Genomic DNA, 17,562 nt, shown 5'->3' on the forward strand with positions numbered 1-17,562 from the left:
TTTGCCAGCTGTTTCCAGATGGTTTATTGTGGCTGTAGTGGGATGGCATGCCAGGAGGGGGACAGGCAGGCGGATGGTCACCAGATGAACAAGGGCTTCCCGTCCGTGGACGCCATGAAACTGAGGCAGTCCAGCAGGGTCAGGCAGTCCGTCATCTTCTCCGGAGGCACGATCTGCTCAATCACCTGCCGCAGGTAGCTCGGGTTGTTGTAGACGTCTCCTTCAGGGCCTGTCGCATCTGGGCGCTCCTTCAGGATCCCGTAGGAGTTGACAATGTGCTCTGTGAACTTGGAGTGGAAGTTTGGGTCATAGCCCTTTGGCTTCAGCATATTCATGATGGTGTCGTAGCGCTCCATCATGGATTGGTGCTCCTCAGCTGACATTGGAGACAGGGGGTCATTGGCTGCCTGTGGGGAGAGAAGCAGCGTTAGAAAAGAGGGTTTCTGAGCCCAGCCTCCTCAGCTGCCTTTAGGGAGCTGTAGGTTTATGCAGCCAGGAGGGTCAAGTGGGAAAAACTCCTGCCGCTCCTGGCATCTTCAGAAGAGGGGGGAGAGGCATCTTTGATTATTCCCTATGGTCAGTGCCAGTTCCCCACCCCCAAGCTGGCACCCTCCTTTGGTTTGGAGCTGCTATCCCCCCATCAACCCTAGCCAGTCAGTTTGAGAGTTCAAACCCCAAAGTCAGAGAAAGTTGGAGGCACATGTTGCGAATAGGCAGCTACAGTGGTACCTCAGGTTACATACGCTTCAGGTTACAGACTCTGCTAACCCAGAAATAGTACCTTGGGTTAAGAACTTTGCTTCAGGATGAGAACAGAAATTGTGCAGCAGCGGCGCGGCAGCAGCGGGAAACCCCATTAGCTAAAGTGGTGCTTCAGGTTAAGAACAGTTTCAGGTTAAGAACGGACCTCCGGAACGAATTAAGTACGTAACCAGAGGTACCACTGTACATTTCTGTTTCCTTCGTTGTTGGCATCCATCTCTCGGAAGACAATGGCTACTGCATTTAACGCAGATATCACTAGGGCCTTACGTAAACCAAAAATTACCCTTAAGCTTAATCAAACAGGAAAAAAGACATTTATCATATTAATCAATTTATTTATTTATTAGAAAGTGATTCACTAAAATCATTTTAGATTGAGCTACGTGGGCAAGGCTGCATTCTGAGCATGGAGGGAGGGAGCCAAATAGTTCACATTTAACAGGTTGGTGCTGGGAAGGGAGGGGTCAGAGAAACCACAAAATTTGCCCTGTGTTTGCGTAGCTGGGGCTATGCTGCTTCCTCGCCTTGTGGGATGGGGGCTGCTTCCTGTTCTGTTCTTTGCCACTTGAAAATAGCAGAAAGCAGAGCTGTTCAGAAGCTGCCTGAATCTCCCTAGCAATACATGGCGCAGGAGGGATATGGAGGCTGACTTCTCTTTATTGTTTTGCACCAAAGGAAAAAGGAGTGAACTTGACACCACTACAAATGAGGGACGGGGGGGGGGAGATATTTGGTTCATTTTGCCTTTTAACATGAAGTTCTTTAATTGCATTTCTTGAAACAGTGACATAAAACACAGCTACCCTTTGAGATTCATGCTCCTCTGGATCTTGCGACGCAGTTTATTTATTTATAAAAAATATTTACACACTACTCAATCATAAAAATATATCAAAGCAGTTTACAACATTAAAAATATAGAAAACCATACACTAAAAGTGTAAAGGTTAAAAACAAGCATCAGGTAACCATTGCGGAAAGATACAATCTGAACTGCCTGCATAGGCCTTGCAGAATAGAAAGGTTTTCAGCAGGCTCTTGCTGAATCGTTATTGACTGGGTTTATGGCACTAAAGACTTGGTTTCTCATTGTCAAGTGAGCATCACCAACTTGGGGAACAACCAACGACATTCCTATAGATGTTCAAGGCTTTGAAAATTAATACCACCTTGAACCTGGCTCAATAGTAGATGGGACGTCAGTGCAGCTGTTTTAACAATGGTGTCACATGTTCATAGAATCTGTCACGGTCTGGTTCACAAGCGATTGAGATCCTGGCTGGGGACGTCGGGACCGGGGGCAAGATGGCGGGGTGGGAGCAGGAAGGGAAGTCCAGAAGCCAGGAGTCAGGAAGCCAAGGGTCCGAGGGTCAGGAAGCAAGGGGTCACAAAGTCAAGGGTCCGAGGATCAAGAAGCAAGGAGTCAAACACAGCAAGGCAGGAAGCGTGTTGCTGTGGCAAAGAGCCGAAGGGAAAATGCTGACCTCATATCCCTTCCCTGCTCTTGCCACCAGGTGCTGTGAGTTACCAATCGGCCTCACCTGTGCGGCCGCGCCTTGCTTCTTCAGAGGAAGGCCCCAGTCCTGCAGAGTCCTATTGGTCACAGGGCTTTGCTTCATGCACACCTGACAGAATCGTAGCGTTGGAAGGGACTGTAAGGGTCATCTAGTCCAATTCCCTGCAATGCAGGAATCTCAACTAAAGCATTCAAGACAGGTGGCCACACAACCTCTGCTTATAAACCTTCAAGGAAGGAGAGTCCCAAGAGAGACCGTTCAATTTCGAACAGCTCTTACTGTCAGAAAGCTCTTCCTGATGTTTAGTGGAAATCTCCTTTCTTATAACTTGAATCCACTGGTTCAAGTTCTACACTCTAGATCAGAAGAAAACAAGCTTGCTCCATATTCCATGTGACAGCCCTTGAGATAGGTGAAGCTGGCTATCACATCTCCTCTCAGTTTCCTCTTTTCCAGGCTAAACATATCCAGCTCCTTCAACTGTTCCTTGTAAGGCTTGGTTTCAGACCCTTGGTCATCTTGGTAGCCATCCTCTGCAACCACGTTCTTGGCCAGAAGCTCCCATCAGCAATCTGGCTGCAACATTCTGTGCCAGCTGGAATTTATGGACCCATTCTCCAACCAATAAATGTGCAGAGAGATACAGATAGAACAATGTATGAAAGGTGTTAATGAAAAGAACACAGACAATTGCATTATATTGATTGGAGAAACCTGTTTGTAAAAACGCATATATTACGCAAAAATGCGTATTAAAATGGATAAATCAGGATAAATGCATTTTAAGAGCCTGATGAGTTCTTGTGAGTGCCTCAAAAATACTATGCAGACTGATGCAGGTGGTGAATTGGACATCATAACGGAGAGAAGTGGGAATAGACGGATTCTTCCTATAAGCACAACTTTGAAAGGAGAAGAGGCCACGGCAGGAGTTGCAATAAGGGAAACTTTTTAGCTTGAGGGCCACATCCCCTTCTCGGTTACTTTATTTGGGGTGCACGTCAGTGGTGGGCAGAGCCAGAGGCAAGAGTGGGCAGAGCAACAGTTGTTGTTTTTACCTATAGGAAAGAGTGGCTGCTTTCTATAGTCACTCACGTACCACTCTCTATTCTTCATCCAGGAAAGCCGGAGCCATTATAAAGAGATCAAAGACACACATTCCATCCAGGCAAAAACACTCAAAGAGAGTGACCTCATGAGCCCAGCAGCTCTGTCAAAACTGGGCTGGGATTGGCAGGCTCTGATGGAGGATGCAGAAGAAACGGGGGTGAGGGCTGGGGAACCTGGGTTGAAGTGAGATCTCCTTTCCACCCTGGCTTTGGTCACTTTGGAAGGGCGAGCAGGGGTGTCGTCTCTCTTCCTGACATTCCTGTGGAGCAGGAAGACTCAATGGAGGGCTTTGATCCACTCACTGGAGGCTGGACAGGAGGCAGCAGTGACTGACCAGGATCCTGAGCTGGAGGGTGTAGCCTTGTGGCCTAGAAGCTGACAGTGCCTTTGCAGATGGAGCAGACTCGCCCGCTCCGATGGTGTGCACTCTTGCAGTCTTGATATTCCCGCACGACAAGGGAATCTTGTGAGTGAGCATCCCACGCCAGTCCTTAACTCCTTGGCCTGCTCCTAAATTCCTGAACTGCGATACTTGAGCACGGTGTCTGCTGCTGAAACTGTACCATTACTTGCCTGGATGAAGGTGTCTTTCTCTCCTCTAGGTGTTGGGTAGGAGCCAGGACAAGGGCAAAGCAGGGCCAGAGGAATGTGGCCTGGGGAAAGTCCCGGGGGGGCCAAACAGAAAGGCCTCAGGGGCCATGTTTAGCCCCTAGGCCTGCGTCTTCCCATCTCTGGACTGCAGCTTTCAGGGTTCCTGTTCCTCCATCTTCTTCGATTGCACCCTGTCAACACACCACAGCAGGGCTAGGACTGGGGAGTGGGGGGCAGGGGAATCTCCCCTCACCTGCTGGATTTTCTCAGGGATGCTGCTGACGGTGAAACCGTAGAGGCGGACCCGATCAGGGAAGATGCTGGAGAGGATCCTGCGATCCAGCTGGAAGGCAATCTCTCCAACGATGCGCTCCATGGTTACCAGTTTGGGATCTGTAAGGACCAAGGGGGGATTTCCAGTCAGTCCAGCAGGATAGCGCAGTAGGCAGCAGATCTCCCAACTCCTCCTTGAGGGGGACACCCAACGAAGTGCTACATTTGCTCAGGGAAGCCTTAGGGCCAGGGCAGCCCCCTTAGGACTGTCCCCATACTGCACCCTCACTGGACATCCTCCGTGCCCTCCTTGAGTGCTTTTGCCTGTGCAGGATGTGTCCTTGAGGTGCCTCTGACTTGCCTGGATAGAGAAACGTGATGTGTGTGTGTTTGTAGATATGCTGGTTGACATCTTCCAATGGCACAAAAGAATATAAGGTTTAGTCCTGTTGACAAAACTTGCATATTATGAAAGAGAGATTGAATGAAGTGCACTAAACAATATTTATTGAAAAATAGTTTGTTAATTATTGGAATGTAACATGCCAAGACACTGTTCAACCTTATATTTTATTTTCACTCATATAATCATTAATATAATTTGACATTCTGCTTGAAATTCAGTCATAACCGAAGGCACCCAAAAAGTTATGTATCACTCCTTAAACCCCTGGAGACACACTTCATTGTCTCTTGAGACAGATGAACGCCAATAAAAAACCCCCCTTAAACCATAACTGACCTTTTGTATATGGATCCAAGATATTATGAAATCATATATTGGTATATTGTGAAATAGAAAGCAGATGAAGCAATGGGCAGAGCACTATCAAAAACTGTACTTGTGGAAAAACATGGTTGCTGACACAGCAGTTGACAGCATCCAGACACTGCCTGTCTTGGGAGAGCTGGATGTCCTCCCTCCCTCGATGAGCTGAAGAATGCCATCAACTCTCAGGCATGAGGAAAAGTCCCAGGACAGTACCAAATTCCTAAAAGCTGGCCTCAAGTCCTCCCTCATGCTGCACCTCCACTACTTCCTCTTGTTGTGTTGGGATGCAGGATCCATGCCACAAGACATGCATGACTCCAGCGTTGTGACCCTCTACAAGAACAAAGGTGACTGCCATGACTATTAACAACCAATTTCTTGCCTTTCCAAAAGGGAATGGCAGAATGTGATGCTAACAACCTATAACCAAGCTGATTTTTAAAGCACAGGGAGATTCCCCCCCCCCAACCGCAAGGCTTCTCTTGGATAAAAGCTTTTTGTTGTGATGCTAATGACCAATACCAAGATGAAGGCCTACTAGGCTCGTGTGTTGGATCACACTGCATGAGGAAGATTTGGGGCATCATATGGCAGGATAGAGTCTCAAGCAAAAATGTGCTCTCTCAAGCCCACATTCCCAGCATGTTTACACTCTACTCTCAGCGACGTCTACACTGGCGTGATCATGTCCGCAAAATAAAAGATGGCAGGATTCCTAAGGATGTGCCTTATGAAGAACTGGCTTCAGGCAACAGACCTGTCTGCGAATATAACATGAATGCTGGCACCACCAACCCCACAGTGTGGGAATCTCTTGCAGACAATTGCAGTGCCTGGAGGCAGTCAATCAGGTCATGCATCCACAGCAGTGACCAGAGGAGAAAAGACCTCTGGGAGGAGTTCAGAAAGAAGAAATGCCATGGTACACCTATATCAGCACAACTGGATGCCTTTATCTGCCTTAGCTGAAACATAACGCGTCTCTCCCATATCAGTTTCTGCAGCTACAGCAGATGTTATAACTCTCCAACAGTCTGACTTTACCCATAAAGGGGCACTGCTCATTGTCTCCTGAGACAGACAGATGCCAGAAGCATATTAAATTTGTATTCTGCCTTTCATCCGAAGATCATAGGGCAGTTCACAACATAAAAATAAACACAAGACAAAAATACATTAAGAATCAAACGGACCAATAACCCCCCTTCACAAACATGCATTTTTATTTTATTTATTATAATGAAAGATGATTTTATTTATTATTTATTCAGGGCCACGCTGCCTCTTCATTCTGGAGAGAGCCCCATGGCCACCATGATTTTAAACCATAGACAGTCTCATCCTCCATTAATCCTTTTTAAAACATCTGGGGATAGAGGGCAATTTGCTCAGATAGGTAAGGTGGTGTAGCCGAGGAAACAGGAAACATATTACCTGTAAGGCTGGCCAGTATCTGGTTTTCAACATCACAATATATCACCAGTCAAACATCATGATATAGCACGATATATATCTGTGGTGGTGGAGGGCCTTGCTGGGCCTCCCCACAGCGGCAGAGGGTCCCGCCATACCTCCCTGCAGTGGTGGAGGGTGTGCTGCACCTCCCCAGAGTGGCAGAGGGTCCTGCCATACCTCCCCACCACTGTGGAGGATGTGCTGTGCTTCCCTGCAGCAGTAGAGGACTTTGCTGAGGCTCTCTGCAGCTGTGGAGGGCCTTAAAATGTAAGGAAGTAGTAGATTTAATAAAAATATTAAATAAACTTCCATATAATATATTTAATATGTTTTCAACTAATTTAAGAGTAGTTTAAGTGATTTACTAGTCAAGTTGCATCTGTTTCCACACTCAGAGGTCTAAGTGGAATCTTTGCATACAAGTAAGCCCTCTGACCAGAGAGGAGAGCCAACTGCCCCATAGACCTTATGACTGTAAAATAGATCTTCTGTCAGGTGCGCAATTGCCCAACAGTCAGATCTATTTGATGTCACAAGCAGAGCTTGTGGTTTTGAGAGAGTTTTCGGATAAGAATCTAGCAGCGGGTTTCATCAGACCGCCCAAGGCACCAGGAGGCGCCCCTGTGCTATTCGTGAAGAAAACGGTACTTCAGAACCTAGATTGTGCACAAACTATAGGAAGATTAACCACATAATGGTGTTCAATCGCTGTCTGCTACCACACATTGGGGATTTATTGGAAAGGTTGAGGTCAGGAAAAATCTTCACAAAGTTGGATTTGAGGGGGCCTTATAACCAATCCGTGTGAGAGAGGGAGATGAGTGGAAAACAGTGTTCTGCACCAGATATGGCAGCTTCGAATACCTGGTCATGCCCTTTGGACTGCAGTCAGGGACAGCAATGTTCCAAGCCTTCATCAGCTATGTCCTCAGAAGCCTAGTGGATAGATTCATGGTGGTTTACCTTGATGTGCTGATATACTCAGAGAACCCAGAGCAACATGTATGTCACGTGACAGAGGTGCTGCAGAGGCTGTGGAAACATCAACTCTGTGCCAAGTTGGAAAAGTCTCAGTTTCGTGTATCAACAGTAGATTTCCTAGGTCACTGCCTCACACTGGAGGGGATGCACATGGATCCTGCTAAGGCGCAGAGCAGAGTGTCATGGCAGGAACCCAAGGCAAAGAAAGATCTGCAGAGAGTCTTGGGTTTTGCCAGCTACTACTGCAACTTCGTGCCGGACTATTCAAGACTCACTATGCCTCACAGATTGCTTGAGGGGCAAGAAGCCATTCCAGTGGACAGCCGAGGTGTGGCAGGCATTTGAATTCAAAACCATATTCTCCTCAACGGTATACCTAGCACATGTAGACCCTCACTGGTCACTGATTGTGGAAATGGATGCCTCTGACAGGGTGGTGGGGGTGGTGCTGCTTCAAGGAGACCAAGATGGCAACCTACACCCGTGTGCCTTCCACTCCAGGAAGCTGACTCCTTCCGAGTAGAATTACACCATTTGGGAGAAGGAACTTTTAGTGATCAAAGAAGCCCTTGAAGTGTGGAGGGGGTGACACCAGGTGGAGGTGCACACTGAAAGTCCGAATCTAGAGTATTGGCAGATGATGAGATGTCTCAATCAACAGCAGATTTGTTGGGCGCAGTTCTTTGCCAGATTTGATTTTAGACTCCAGTATGTAGCTGGTACTTTGAATCAAGGAGTAGATGCCCATTCCAGGAAGCCGGAATATCAGGATGATGAGCCAGTTCCAGTGTACAGGCACAACTTGAAGCCAGAGCAGCTACAGCTAGCAGCTGGGTCAGTTATGGAAGTCTCTGAGTTCCAGCAGAAGACAAGGGAGGATGCATTCGCGGAAGGCGAGCTAGTGGTGCTGTGGGGGGATGCCAGTGATGTGGAGAGGTTCCTGGAAAAGGATGGGCTACTGTATAGAGGAGAAGCTCTATGTTCCAGAGGGAGACCTCTGAGCCAAGGTCTTACGTCAATGCCATGATAACCCTACAGCTGGACACTTGGGGCCGCACAAGACGCTATGCCGTGTGATGAGGCAATTCTGGTGGCCGAGGTAGAGGGGGAAAGTCAAGAAATATGCCAGAGCCTGTGAAATGTGTCAGCGGGCGAAGAGACCCAGAGAAGTGCCAGCGGGTTTGCTATAACCGTTGCCCTCCCCGCAAGGCCCTTGGCAAACCATAGCTATGGACTTCATCACTGATCTGCCGGAATCGCAGCAGCAGACAGTGATCTGGTTGGTGGTATACCTGTTCACTAAGACTTCTGATAGCCCAAGAAACAGCACAGCTCTTTGTAGACCATGTGTTCAAGTTGCACGTGCTCTCAGAGTGATCTCAGGTGAGCCCAATTAACCTCAAAGTTCTGGAAGCAGCTCGTGCAACTACTCAAGGTAGAATTGTGCTTCACCTCAGCTTGACACCCAGAGACGAATGGAAAGTCATAAAGAACTAATGCCATGTTGCAGCAGTATCTCTGTAGTTATGGGAACTACCAGCAGGATGATTGGGTGTCCAAACTGCCCTTGGCGGAGTTCGCATACAACAATGCACTTCATGCTTCAACGCAACAGACCCACTTTTTTGCCAGTCATGGATACCATCCCCAACGCCCTGTCAGTGCTGGCAGCAGATGACTTCGTAGAAGTATTGACAGCTAACCAGAGTTTGCTTAAGGAGCGTTTGGACTGTTTCTAAGGAGGCATATAAAAAATCAGCTGATGTGCATAGACAGCCAGGTAGTGACATCAAGGTGGGAGATGTGGTTGTCAACACATTATTTACTTCAGAAAGATAGATATAGAAAACTGGACCGCCAGAGAGGGGGGCCATTTGAAGTGATAGAATAGATCAATCCTGCGACTTTCAGGCTCAGGTTGCTGGTATCAGTGAAGAGCTACCCTGTATTCCATAGATCCTGGTCGTTGCCAGTGGTGCCTGCGCACCCTTACCAAGCACCTAGACAAACACCTCCACCTCCAGTCCTGGTAGAAGGAGAGGAAAAGTTTGAAGTAGAACAAATTCTAGACTCACAAATGAGAAGGAAGAGGTTGCAATACTTGATTGTGTGGAGCGGGTATGGGCCAGAAGAAAGATAATGGGAATGTGCAGAATATGTTCATGCCCTGGACTTGCAAAATGAGTTTTATAGAAGTCACCCCAGCAGACCAAAACTGAAGGGGTGGAGGGAAGGAGGAGGAGGAGGAGGGCTCTGTAGAAAGGGTGATGTCAGGGACTTGACTGAAGAGGAGGGCTGGAGATCACCCTTTCCTTCTCTGCTTCCCTTGGAGGAGGAATGGTGGTGATCATCCCCCGTTCTCTACTAATTTCAAGAGAAGAGGGAGACATGATTGAATTACAGCAGAACTCAGAGCAGCTTAGTTATGAGGCATTAGGAGAAGGAGGGGTAGTGCTGACAGCAGAAATGCCCTTGGAAAGGGCCACCATCCCCATGTACATGTTGCTCATTTAGAGTTCAAGAGCAAAGGACTCAGCTACATTTGACTCCTGAGGCCCCTCATAGAGCCAAGGGCTGTTGCTGGGGAAAGAAGAGGAGGAGCTCAGAGTGAGCAACATTACTGTGGAGTTAAGGACTGGATTCTTTGCCTTGTAACACGATGACTAAATAAAACCATAAATATTAACTTATTTGTTTATTCCTTGCTCTTTGATGCTACTAGGGGAGGAGAGATTCCCCCATGCCTGACAGCTATGGTAGGAAATGCCCCAACTCTGCCTGAGTTCGGTTGCACTGTAACTGTTCAGCTCTTTGGGCTTGATAGTGTCTGTCTGTGGTAGAGCTATATCAATGGAAAGTGACCATCTGTGAGAAGATCAGCTCACCATGCCCAGTCAGGGCCCAGAAACATCACACATTGCTTACACAACAGAAACACATATACACACTCACCCACCTCTGCTTGACTTGGTGCTGCTCAGGGAGGTGGCTTGCCTGTCGGTGCCTCGGCGCTCCTTTGGCCTCACAACCATTGGCTGGCTCTGGTTGAAGGCCTGAGATGCTACTGCTGGGCTTTGAGAAGAGGCTGCTTGGCTTTGGTTCTGGTCAGTGAGTTGGCTTTGGTCCATGTCTGGGGGCGGAATCTCATACAGCCTTCGATACAGGTCTGGGAAGAACATTAGCATGTGGAAAGGGGAGGGATAATAGAAGTTGGTGCCCTCGCTTCTAGCGTCAAAGGGTGGGTAAGGCAAGGGAGATGCATCAGGATTTATCATGCCAGGTTGGTACACAAAGAGGGGGGACACTTGTCGCGGGGGGGGAGTCATGCCAGGCCGAAGGAAAACAGAGTCATCTATGAACTGGTGAAAGAAGGTTCCTGGAACGAGTGGGGTTTGCGGGGAGTTTGTGAAGAGTTGTTGTCTGAACGAGATGTTGCCCATAGGTGCCACATCATGGCTTTGGGTCTGGTCAGTGAGTTGGCTTTGGTCCATGTCTGTGGCCGGAATCTCATACAGCTTTCGATACAGGTCTGGGAAGAACATTAGCATGCGGAGTGGGGAGGGATAATAGAAGTTGGTACCCTCGCTTCTAGGGTTAAAGTTTGGGTAAGGTATGGGAGATGCATCGGGATTTATCATGGGAGGTGGGTACACAAGGAGGGGGGACACTTCTTGGGGGGGCATTTGGAGGGGGGGAGGCCTGGGCCTGACAGGCCGATGGATAGCAGTCTCGTCTATGTTTGGGGCAAAGTAGGCTTCACTGAGTGGGCTTTGCTGGGAGTTTGTGAAGAGTTCTCGTCTGGACGCGTTGCTGCTCACAGGTGACTCATCATGGAGTTGGCTTTGGTCCATGTCTGGGGCCGGAATCTCATACAGCTTTCGATACAGGTCTGGGAAGAACATTAGCATGCGGAAAGGGGAGGGATAATAGAAGTTGGTACCCTCGCTTCTAGGGTTAAAGTTTGGGTAAGGTATGGGAGATGCATCGGGATTTATCATGGGAGGTGGGTACACAAGGAGGGGGGACACTTCTTGGGGGGGCATTTGGAGGGGGGGAGGCCTGGGCCTGACAGGCCGATGGATAGCAGTCTCGTCTATGTTTGGGGCAAAGTAGGCTTCACTGAGTGGGCTTTCATGGACTTGGCTTTGGTCCATGTCTGTGGCCGGAATCTCGTGCAGCTTCCCATACAGGTCTGGGCAGAACCTTAACATGCGGCGAGGGGAGGGAAAATAGAAGTTGGTACCCAACCTTCTAGCGTTAAACACTGGGTAAGGTATGGGAGATAAATGGGGATTTACCATGGGAAGTGGGTACTCAAAGGGGGGGGAGAATCCTGGGGGGGGCATTTGGAGGGGGGGAGGCCTGGGCCTGACAGGCCGATGGAAAGCAGAGTCGTCTATGTTCTCGTCAAAGTAGGTTCCTGCACTGAGTGGGGTTCGCTGGGAGTTTGTGAAGAGTTCTCGTCTGGACAAGATGCTGCCCATAGTTGACTCATCATGGAGTGGTGCGTACGAATCCCACCAGAGCTGGCCATCAGCAGAGCCGGGTGAGTAACCCTGGCCAGACTGGTAGGAAGTGGTGGGAGCGATGGGGAGCGGTTCATAGATGGGCCTGTTGCTGAGGGGCAAACTGTAGTTGGGCTGGTGGAAGGGGGCAGGGGGCAGGGGTAGGCTCTGGTGGCCTGGCGCCCGGCGCCCAGCAGACTGGTAGGAAGCATCATCAGTGACATTGACTGCATAGTAGATGGGGGATGGGGGCTGGCTCTGGTAGGCAGAACCAATGCTCAGTGGCTCGCCCTGGATGGACTGGTAGGGAGGAGGAGAGGAAGGGAGGGGCTCGTAGCCAAGCTTGTTGCTGATGGGCAGGCTGTAGTTGGACTGGTGGAAGGGGCTGGGCGTGGAGGGCAGGGGCACGGGCAGGCTCTGGTGGCCCGGTGCCTGGTAGGAAGCAGCGGGGAAGGAGGAGGTGTCATTGGCATTGACCGCATAGAAGATGGGAGATGGAGGCACGCTCTGGTGGCCAGAACCGAAACTCAGTGGCTCTCCCTGGATGGAGTCATAGAAGGCACCAGAGGTGATAGTGGGGGAAGATGGGAGGGGGCCATAAGGGATCTTGTGACCAAGGGGCAGGCTGTAGTTGGGTTGGCGGAAGGGGGCGGGGCCGGGGGGCAAGGGCAGGCTTCGGTAGCCTGGTGCCTGGTAGGAAGCAGCGGAGGAGGTGTCATCAGTGGCATTGAGTGCATAGAAGGACTTGTTGGAAGCTGCAGAGGTGACGGTGGAGGAGGAGGCATCACTGGTGACGCTGTGGCCAGGGGGCGGGCTGTAGTAGGGCACGATGATGATGGGAGAGGGTGGGGGCAAAGACCGGCTCTGGTTGCCAAGGCCAAAGTTTGCCTGGGAAGTTGCACTCTGGGTAGCTAGGGGAGCGAGGCTGGAGGAAGGGGTGGGCGGGGCTGGCAGGGCCAGCTGGGGCTTGTGGGGGTGCCAAGGAAAGGGGCACTGAAAGCAGAATCCACGTTGCCGAGGCAGGTTGGGCCGCCCAGCCGCGCCACCCTGGAGGTAGAGGGAACTTGTGCCACCATCTGTGCAGAAGGGGGGGGGAGGGGAGAGAGAGAGAGAGAGAGAGATGTTGGTTGATTTGGCTGCAGAGACACACCAAGAACCCTCAGAAGTTGCCCAGCTCTTCTTCCCTCCCCCTCCTAGCACATCTTTGACGGTGGCCATGGCCTGGTGCTGGAGGCACCCATGTGGGCTCTGCCCCCAAGAAGAAACCATTCTTGGAGGAGGGGAAAGCCCCACCCACAGAGAAAGAAGCCCAGGCTCCTCTCCAAGAAAGAAGGAAAGAAGATTCATGTGCTGAAACAAGGAGGGCATGCTTCAAGCACTCTAGGATAGGAAATCTTTCTGAAAGCTGGATATGGATAGGCAAATCCTACTGATATCCTTATCCCAAATTCTCAACAAGCCATCCCTTACTTGAAAAAACGTTTTCACAATACTTAGACTGCTCTTTAGGTGGAAAAATCTCTGTACATTCATTTGGCAGTACCTGGGTTTTTCCCTGATCTTGACTTGGTATCAGGGTAACTATCCCATGATCCAGTTTAGACAATTTGCCTGGCAAGGCAATAACAATTTCAAGCTTGGTGTTCTGAGGCTACCTCACACTACTTTATCCCACACCCAGTTTCTATCACAAGACCATCCTCTTTGGCTCATATAGGCTGCTCCTTCTCCCTTCAGCCATTTCCCAAGATGCCCTTATAAAGATTACTACACACATCCACTCATCAACATGATAGACCTGTCTGGCAGTAAAGGAGCTCAGTAGAGCACATTAGAGAACTTGGAAATAGATGGTGTCTTTATGAAAGTAATACCTTAACCTGGCTTACAAATCCATTCACACTTACAACTTTCAAGATTTGGACAAAATGGGCAAAGTCCTGGTTGCAGGCTTCTCACCCATTATTCCATTACACTTCTACCCAGTTTTCAAAAATAAATATAGACTCTATAATATAGAGGTGTTGAAAGAAATGCAATTGTAATATTTGAAATATTTTTACAAAGATAGATGACTGCTTACCATAACTGTGATGCAAATTGCACAGGCAAATGTTCAAATATCACGATTTTTAGACTACCAATTTTTAACAAATTCCCAGTTTAAAAACAAAGTCATGAGACAATAGCATACAAAAATTATAATGGAGTAAAATATAATAACAAAAGGATTAATATCTTTGTATAAATCTATAATCGAGGTGCAGTTTTTTCCTCTGCAAAATTTTGAGAAGGTGGCGGGAACTGAATTGAGACTTAAATACTGAAGAAAAGACATGGAACAGACTGGACCAACTCCTAGCCTATATAAAACCGAACAGTTTTCCCATGTGTTGGAGAGGATGTCCTGCTATAGCGGCATATTAGCACTTGTGGTAGGAGTGTCCAAAAATAGAAATGTTATGGGAAAATGTATTTACAGAAATATATTTAATTACAAGACAGACAGGACCCCAGGACTGCCTATACTTAACTTGTACAGTCATGATATGTTGCGAATTAGAAACAAAGAACTCATAACACTTCCATTAACTGCTGCAAAAACAACTTGCCTGGACATGGAAATCATTACAATTATTGATTATGGACCAATGATACAATGCAATTTAGCAGACAGCATTATTGGAGAAACTGACACAAAAACAAAGTATCAAGAGGCCAAAAGAAACATGACTATTTTAATGCAGTCTGGTGTAACTTTATTGATTAGCTTGTTGCTATATCCTTGAACTAGCAGCCAGGCTTTTCTTTGCTGAGGGGCTCCACCTGCAGACTGAATGCTCTTCAATTGGGAAAATGGTGTTGGGAGAAAGCATGTAAATGGGGAGGCTCTTACTGCAGCAACCAAGGTCTTAGGAGCTCAGCACTCTGTTGCTGCCTGCAGGCCTCTGACAGGACACTTTGACCACTAGAGATGTCAGTGTCTGAGTGAAAGACTATCTCTCCCCCCACCCCCTTTTGCAAACAATCAGAAAATTCAGAAATGAACATAGCACCGAGAGGCTCCTTTTGCTGCTGTGGTGGCCGGTGTGAGCCACTGCTCCCTCCTGGCCTAACCTTGGAGGAGATTAAAAACAACACACTTTGTGCAGTGAGAAGATTTGCCAAAAGCACTCGGCAGAGATCAACAGGAAGAGAGAGAATAGCCAGGGAGGAGAAGGTGCTGCTGCTGCACTTTGGTGGAGGGGGTTTGCCAAAGAAGTCGCCTCCTCTGACAGGTGAAGCCCTGCCTGAGAATTCACTGATTTACACTCCTGTCCTTTGAAATCGCAATAGACTTTGTTTTGCTTTTTGCCATTTAGTTTCCAAGCCGAGCTGCCACCTTCAGACAAATGTTGAAGCAGAAGGCACAGAGAAATTATTTATTTAACACCAGCATTTCTAAGACCAGTTTGATGAAAAGTTATTTTTTTTACTAACCAGCTATTAATACCAGTATTAGAATACAGAGTACAGAATGGAGTTAATACATCACTGCAGAGCATCTTAACATTGATTATTTTTCAGTAGCAAGTCTTGTCGTAATTATGGCTTATGGAAATAGTTATTGCTTATGAAACAATCATGGCTTACCAGATCCGTTATCACTCAAGCAGACCATTTCCCATAAAGTAAACCCTGCCTCATGCCAACCTTTTACCCTTTGAATATCCTCCTGTAACAATGAATTTCAGTATATTTCTAATCATGACCACCCCTTGCTCTTTATGTTCTGGCTTGCTGGCAATTAATGCAGTTCTGAAGAAGGCCAGCTGAGGGCCAAGGGGGCCGGACACCAAATCATGAAACTGGACAAGGTGGCACAAATTGTCTGTGGGTTACACAAGAAGACTCACTCGACATTTTCAGATGGTTTATTGTGTTTGCAGTGATACAGTGCGCACTGTGGGGGGAGTGGGAGGTTCACCATATGAACAAGGGCTTCCCGTCATCCTGAGACAGTTGATGGAGGCAGTTGAGGAGCAGCATGCAGTTGTTGAACATGTCTGGAGGGGTGGCATTCTTGACCACCTCCTGCAGATACTTTATGTCATTGTAGGCGGCTGCCTCTGCGCCTGTCATGTCTGGCCGATCCCGGAGGATGCCAAAAGTGTTGACAATGTGCTCCGTCAGGGTAGGGTGGACGCTTGGGTCATAGCCCAGCTGCTTCAGGCGGTCCATGATGTTATTGTAGCGCTCCATGATGGTTGAAGCCTGCTCTGTTGTCAGCTGCAGGAAGGGGTCAGCTCCACTCTGCGGAGAGAGCGGAACAGAGAGAGAGAAGAGCAGCATTAAGGCACATTGTGTTCACTTTTCAAGTTGTTTGAGACTTTTTTCTTTTTTATATAAAGTAACTGAGAATGTAAATACTATTGATGGTGATACAGTGGTACCTCGGGTTGCAAACACTTTGGGTTACAGACTCCGCTAACCCGGAAGTAGAACTTTGCCCCAGGATGAGAACAGAAATCGTGCGGTGGCAGCAGCAGGAGGCCCCATTAGCTAAAGTGGTACGTCAGGTTAAGAACAGTTTCAGGTTAAGAACAAACCTCCGGAATGAATTAAGTAATTAACCAGAGGTACCACTGTATAGATAATTATTTGTGCCCCCAGTGAAAGTAATAGAAACCCATCCCAACGGACAGAAGCCGCAGAAACCCCTTGATACCATATGAAGTCCAGAAGAAACTACTTTGGCCTGACACAGTCCCTTTGGGTCTGTCCAGCCCTGATGCTGTCTACTCTGACTGGCAGTGGCTCTCCAAGCCCCACCCACCCACCCACCGTCAGCTGCTGCCTGAGATTGTTTGACTGAAAATGCCAGAGGCTCCGTTGTGGGATCTCTTCCCATGCAGTGCTGGGCTACTAATAGTCTCAGGGTTGTCGCCCATGTTTGCCCTACACAGAGTAAGCCCACTGAAATTAATGGACATAACTAACAGATTAATTAGTCTGTTTTGAGTAAAATGTAGTTGGCTACAACCCCTCAAACTCCAGCCATTATATTCTATACAAAATTTTAAATATACTTTTTATGTGTTAAAACAGCTAGCTGCTAAATCCACAATGGGCTTTTTGCAACTATGATTTCCTTCTGAAATAGAACTTAGCATGTACAATACACTGGCCAGTTATCCCAGGATAATAGCAAGGCGTTGCTTGCTGGCTCACCAATTAGTTAATGGCAAGGGTCAGAGGGGTAGGAGAAGTTTTTGGCACTCCATTACAGCTGAGGTCAGACGAACCTTTCCCCACTGAACTTCCAGTGCCTACAAAAGGCTTTGTTATTTCAGCAGGCGTTTTAACTATAGTTTGATTTTATCATAGCTGATTTTTATTTTGTGTTGCATCTTTGTAAACTGCTTAGAGACTATTGGTCCCTTGGTTCTCAAACGCCTTGGTGCTCAATTTGGAACCCAAACACTGACAGAGAAGCTGGAGAAGGTAAAGAGGATGGAGCTGCCAAGAGGCTTGACTGTCAGGAGGTTTGGAAGGAAAGAAGTTGAACCTTATGGGGAAACAGAAAAGGAAGCCAGAGCGGTAAGTGGGGAGG

At 48.1% G+C, this 17,562-nt stretch overlaps 1 protein-coding gene across 6 annotated transcripts in view; it reads right to left on the reverse strand.

Annotated features, from left to right (window-relative positions):
• Positions 1 to 17,562, reverse strand: part of SPATC1 (spermatogenesis and centriole associated 1) — a 44,534-nt gene continuing 26,972 nt past the window's right edge. For 2 of the 6 annotated variants that reach the window (XM_082235470.1, XM_082235467.1), the window contains one exon: positions 15,870 to 16,262. In XM_082235470.1, the coding sequence (XP_082091596.1) occupies positions 15,933 to 16,262 (330 nt within the window). In that variant the 3' untranslated portion in view covers positions 15,870 to 15,932. Of the gene's footprint in view, positions 408 to 4,236; positions 4,377 to 10,416; positions 11,310 to 11,561; positions 13,046 to 15,869; positions 16,263 to 17,562 lie in introns of those variants that run through there. The other 4 variants (XM_082235471.1, XM_082235468.1, XM_082235469.1 and 1 more) reach the window with 4 other exon arrangements.

This window comes from Podarcis vaucheri (assembly GCF_965113315.1).
Source record: "Podarcis vaucheri genome assembly, chromosome: 8".
NCBI classification, from domain to species: domain Eukaryota; kingdom Metazoa; phylum Chordata; class Lepidosauria; order Squamata; family Lacertidae; genus Podarcis; species Podarcis vaucheri.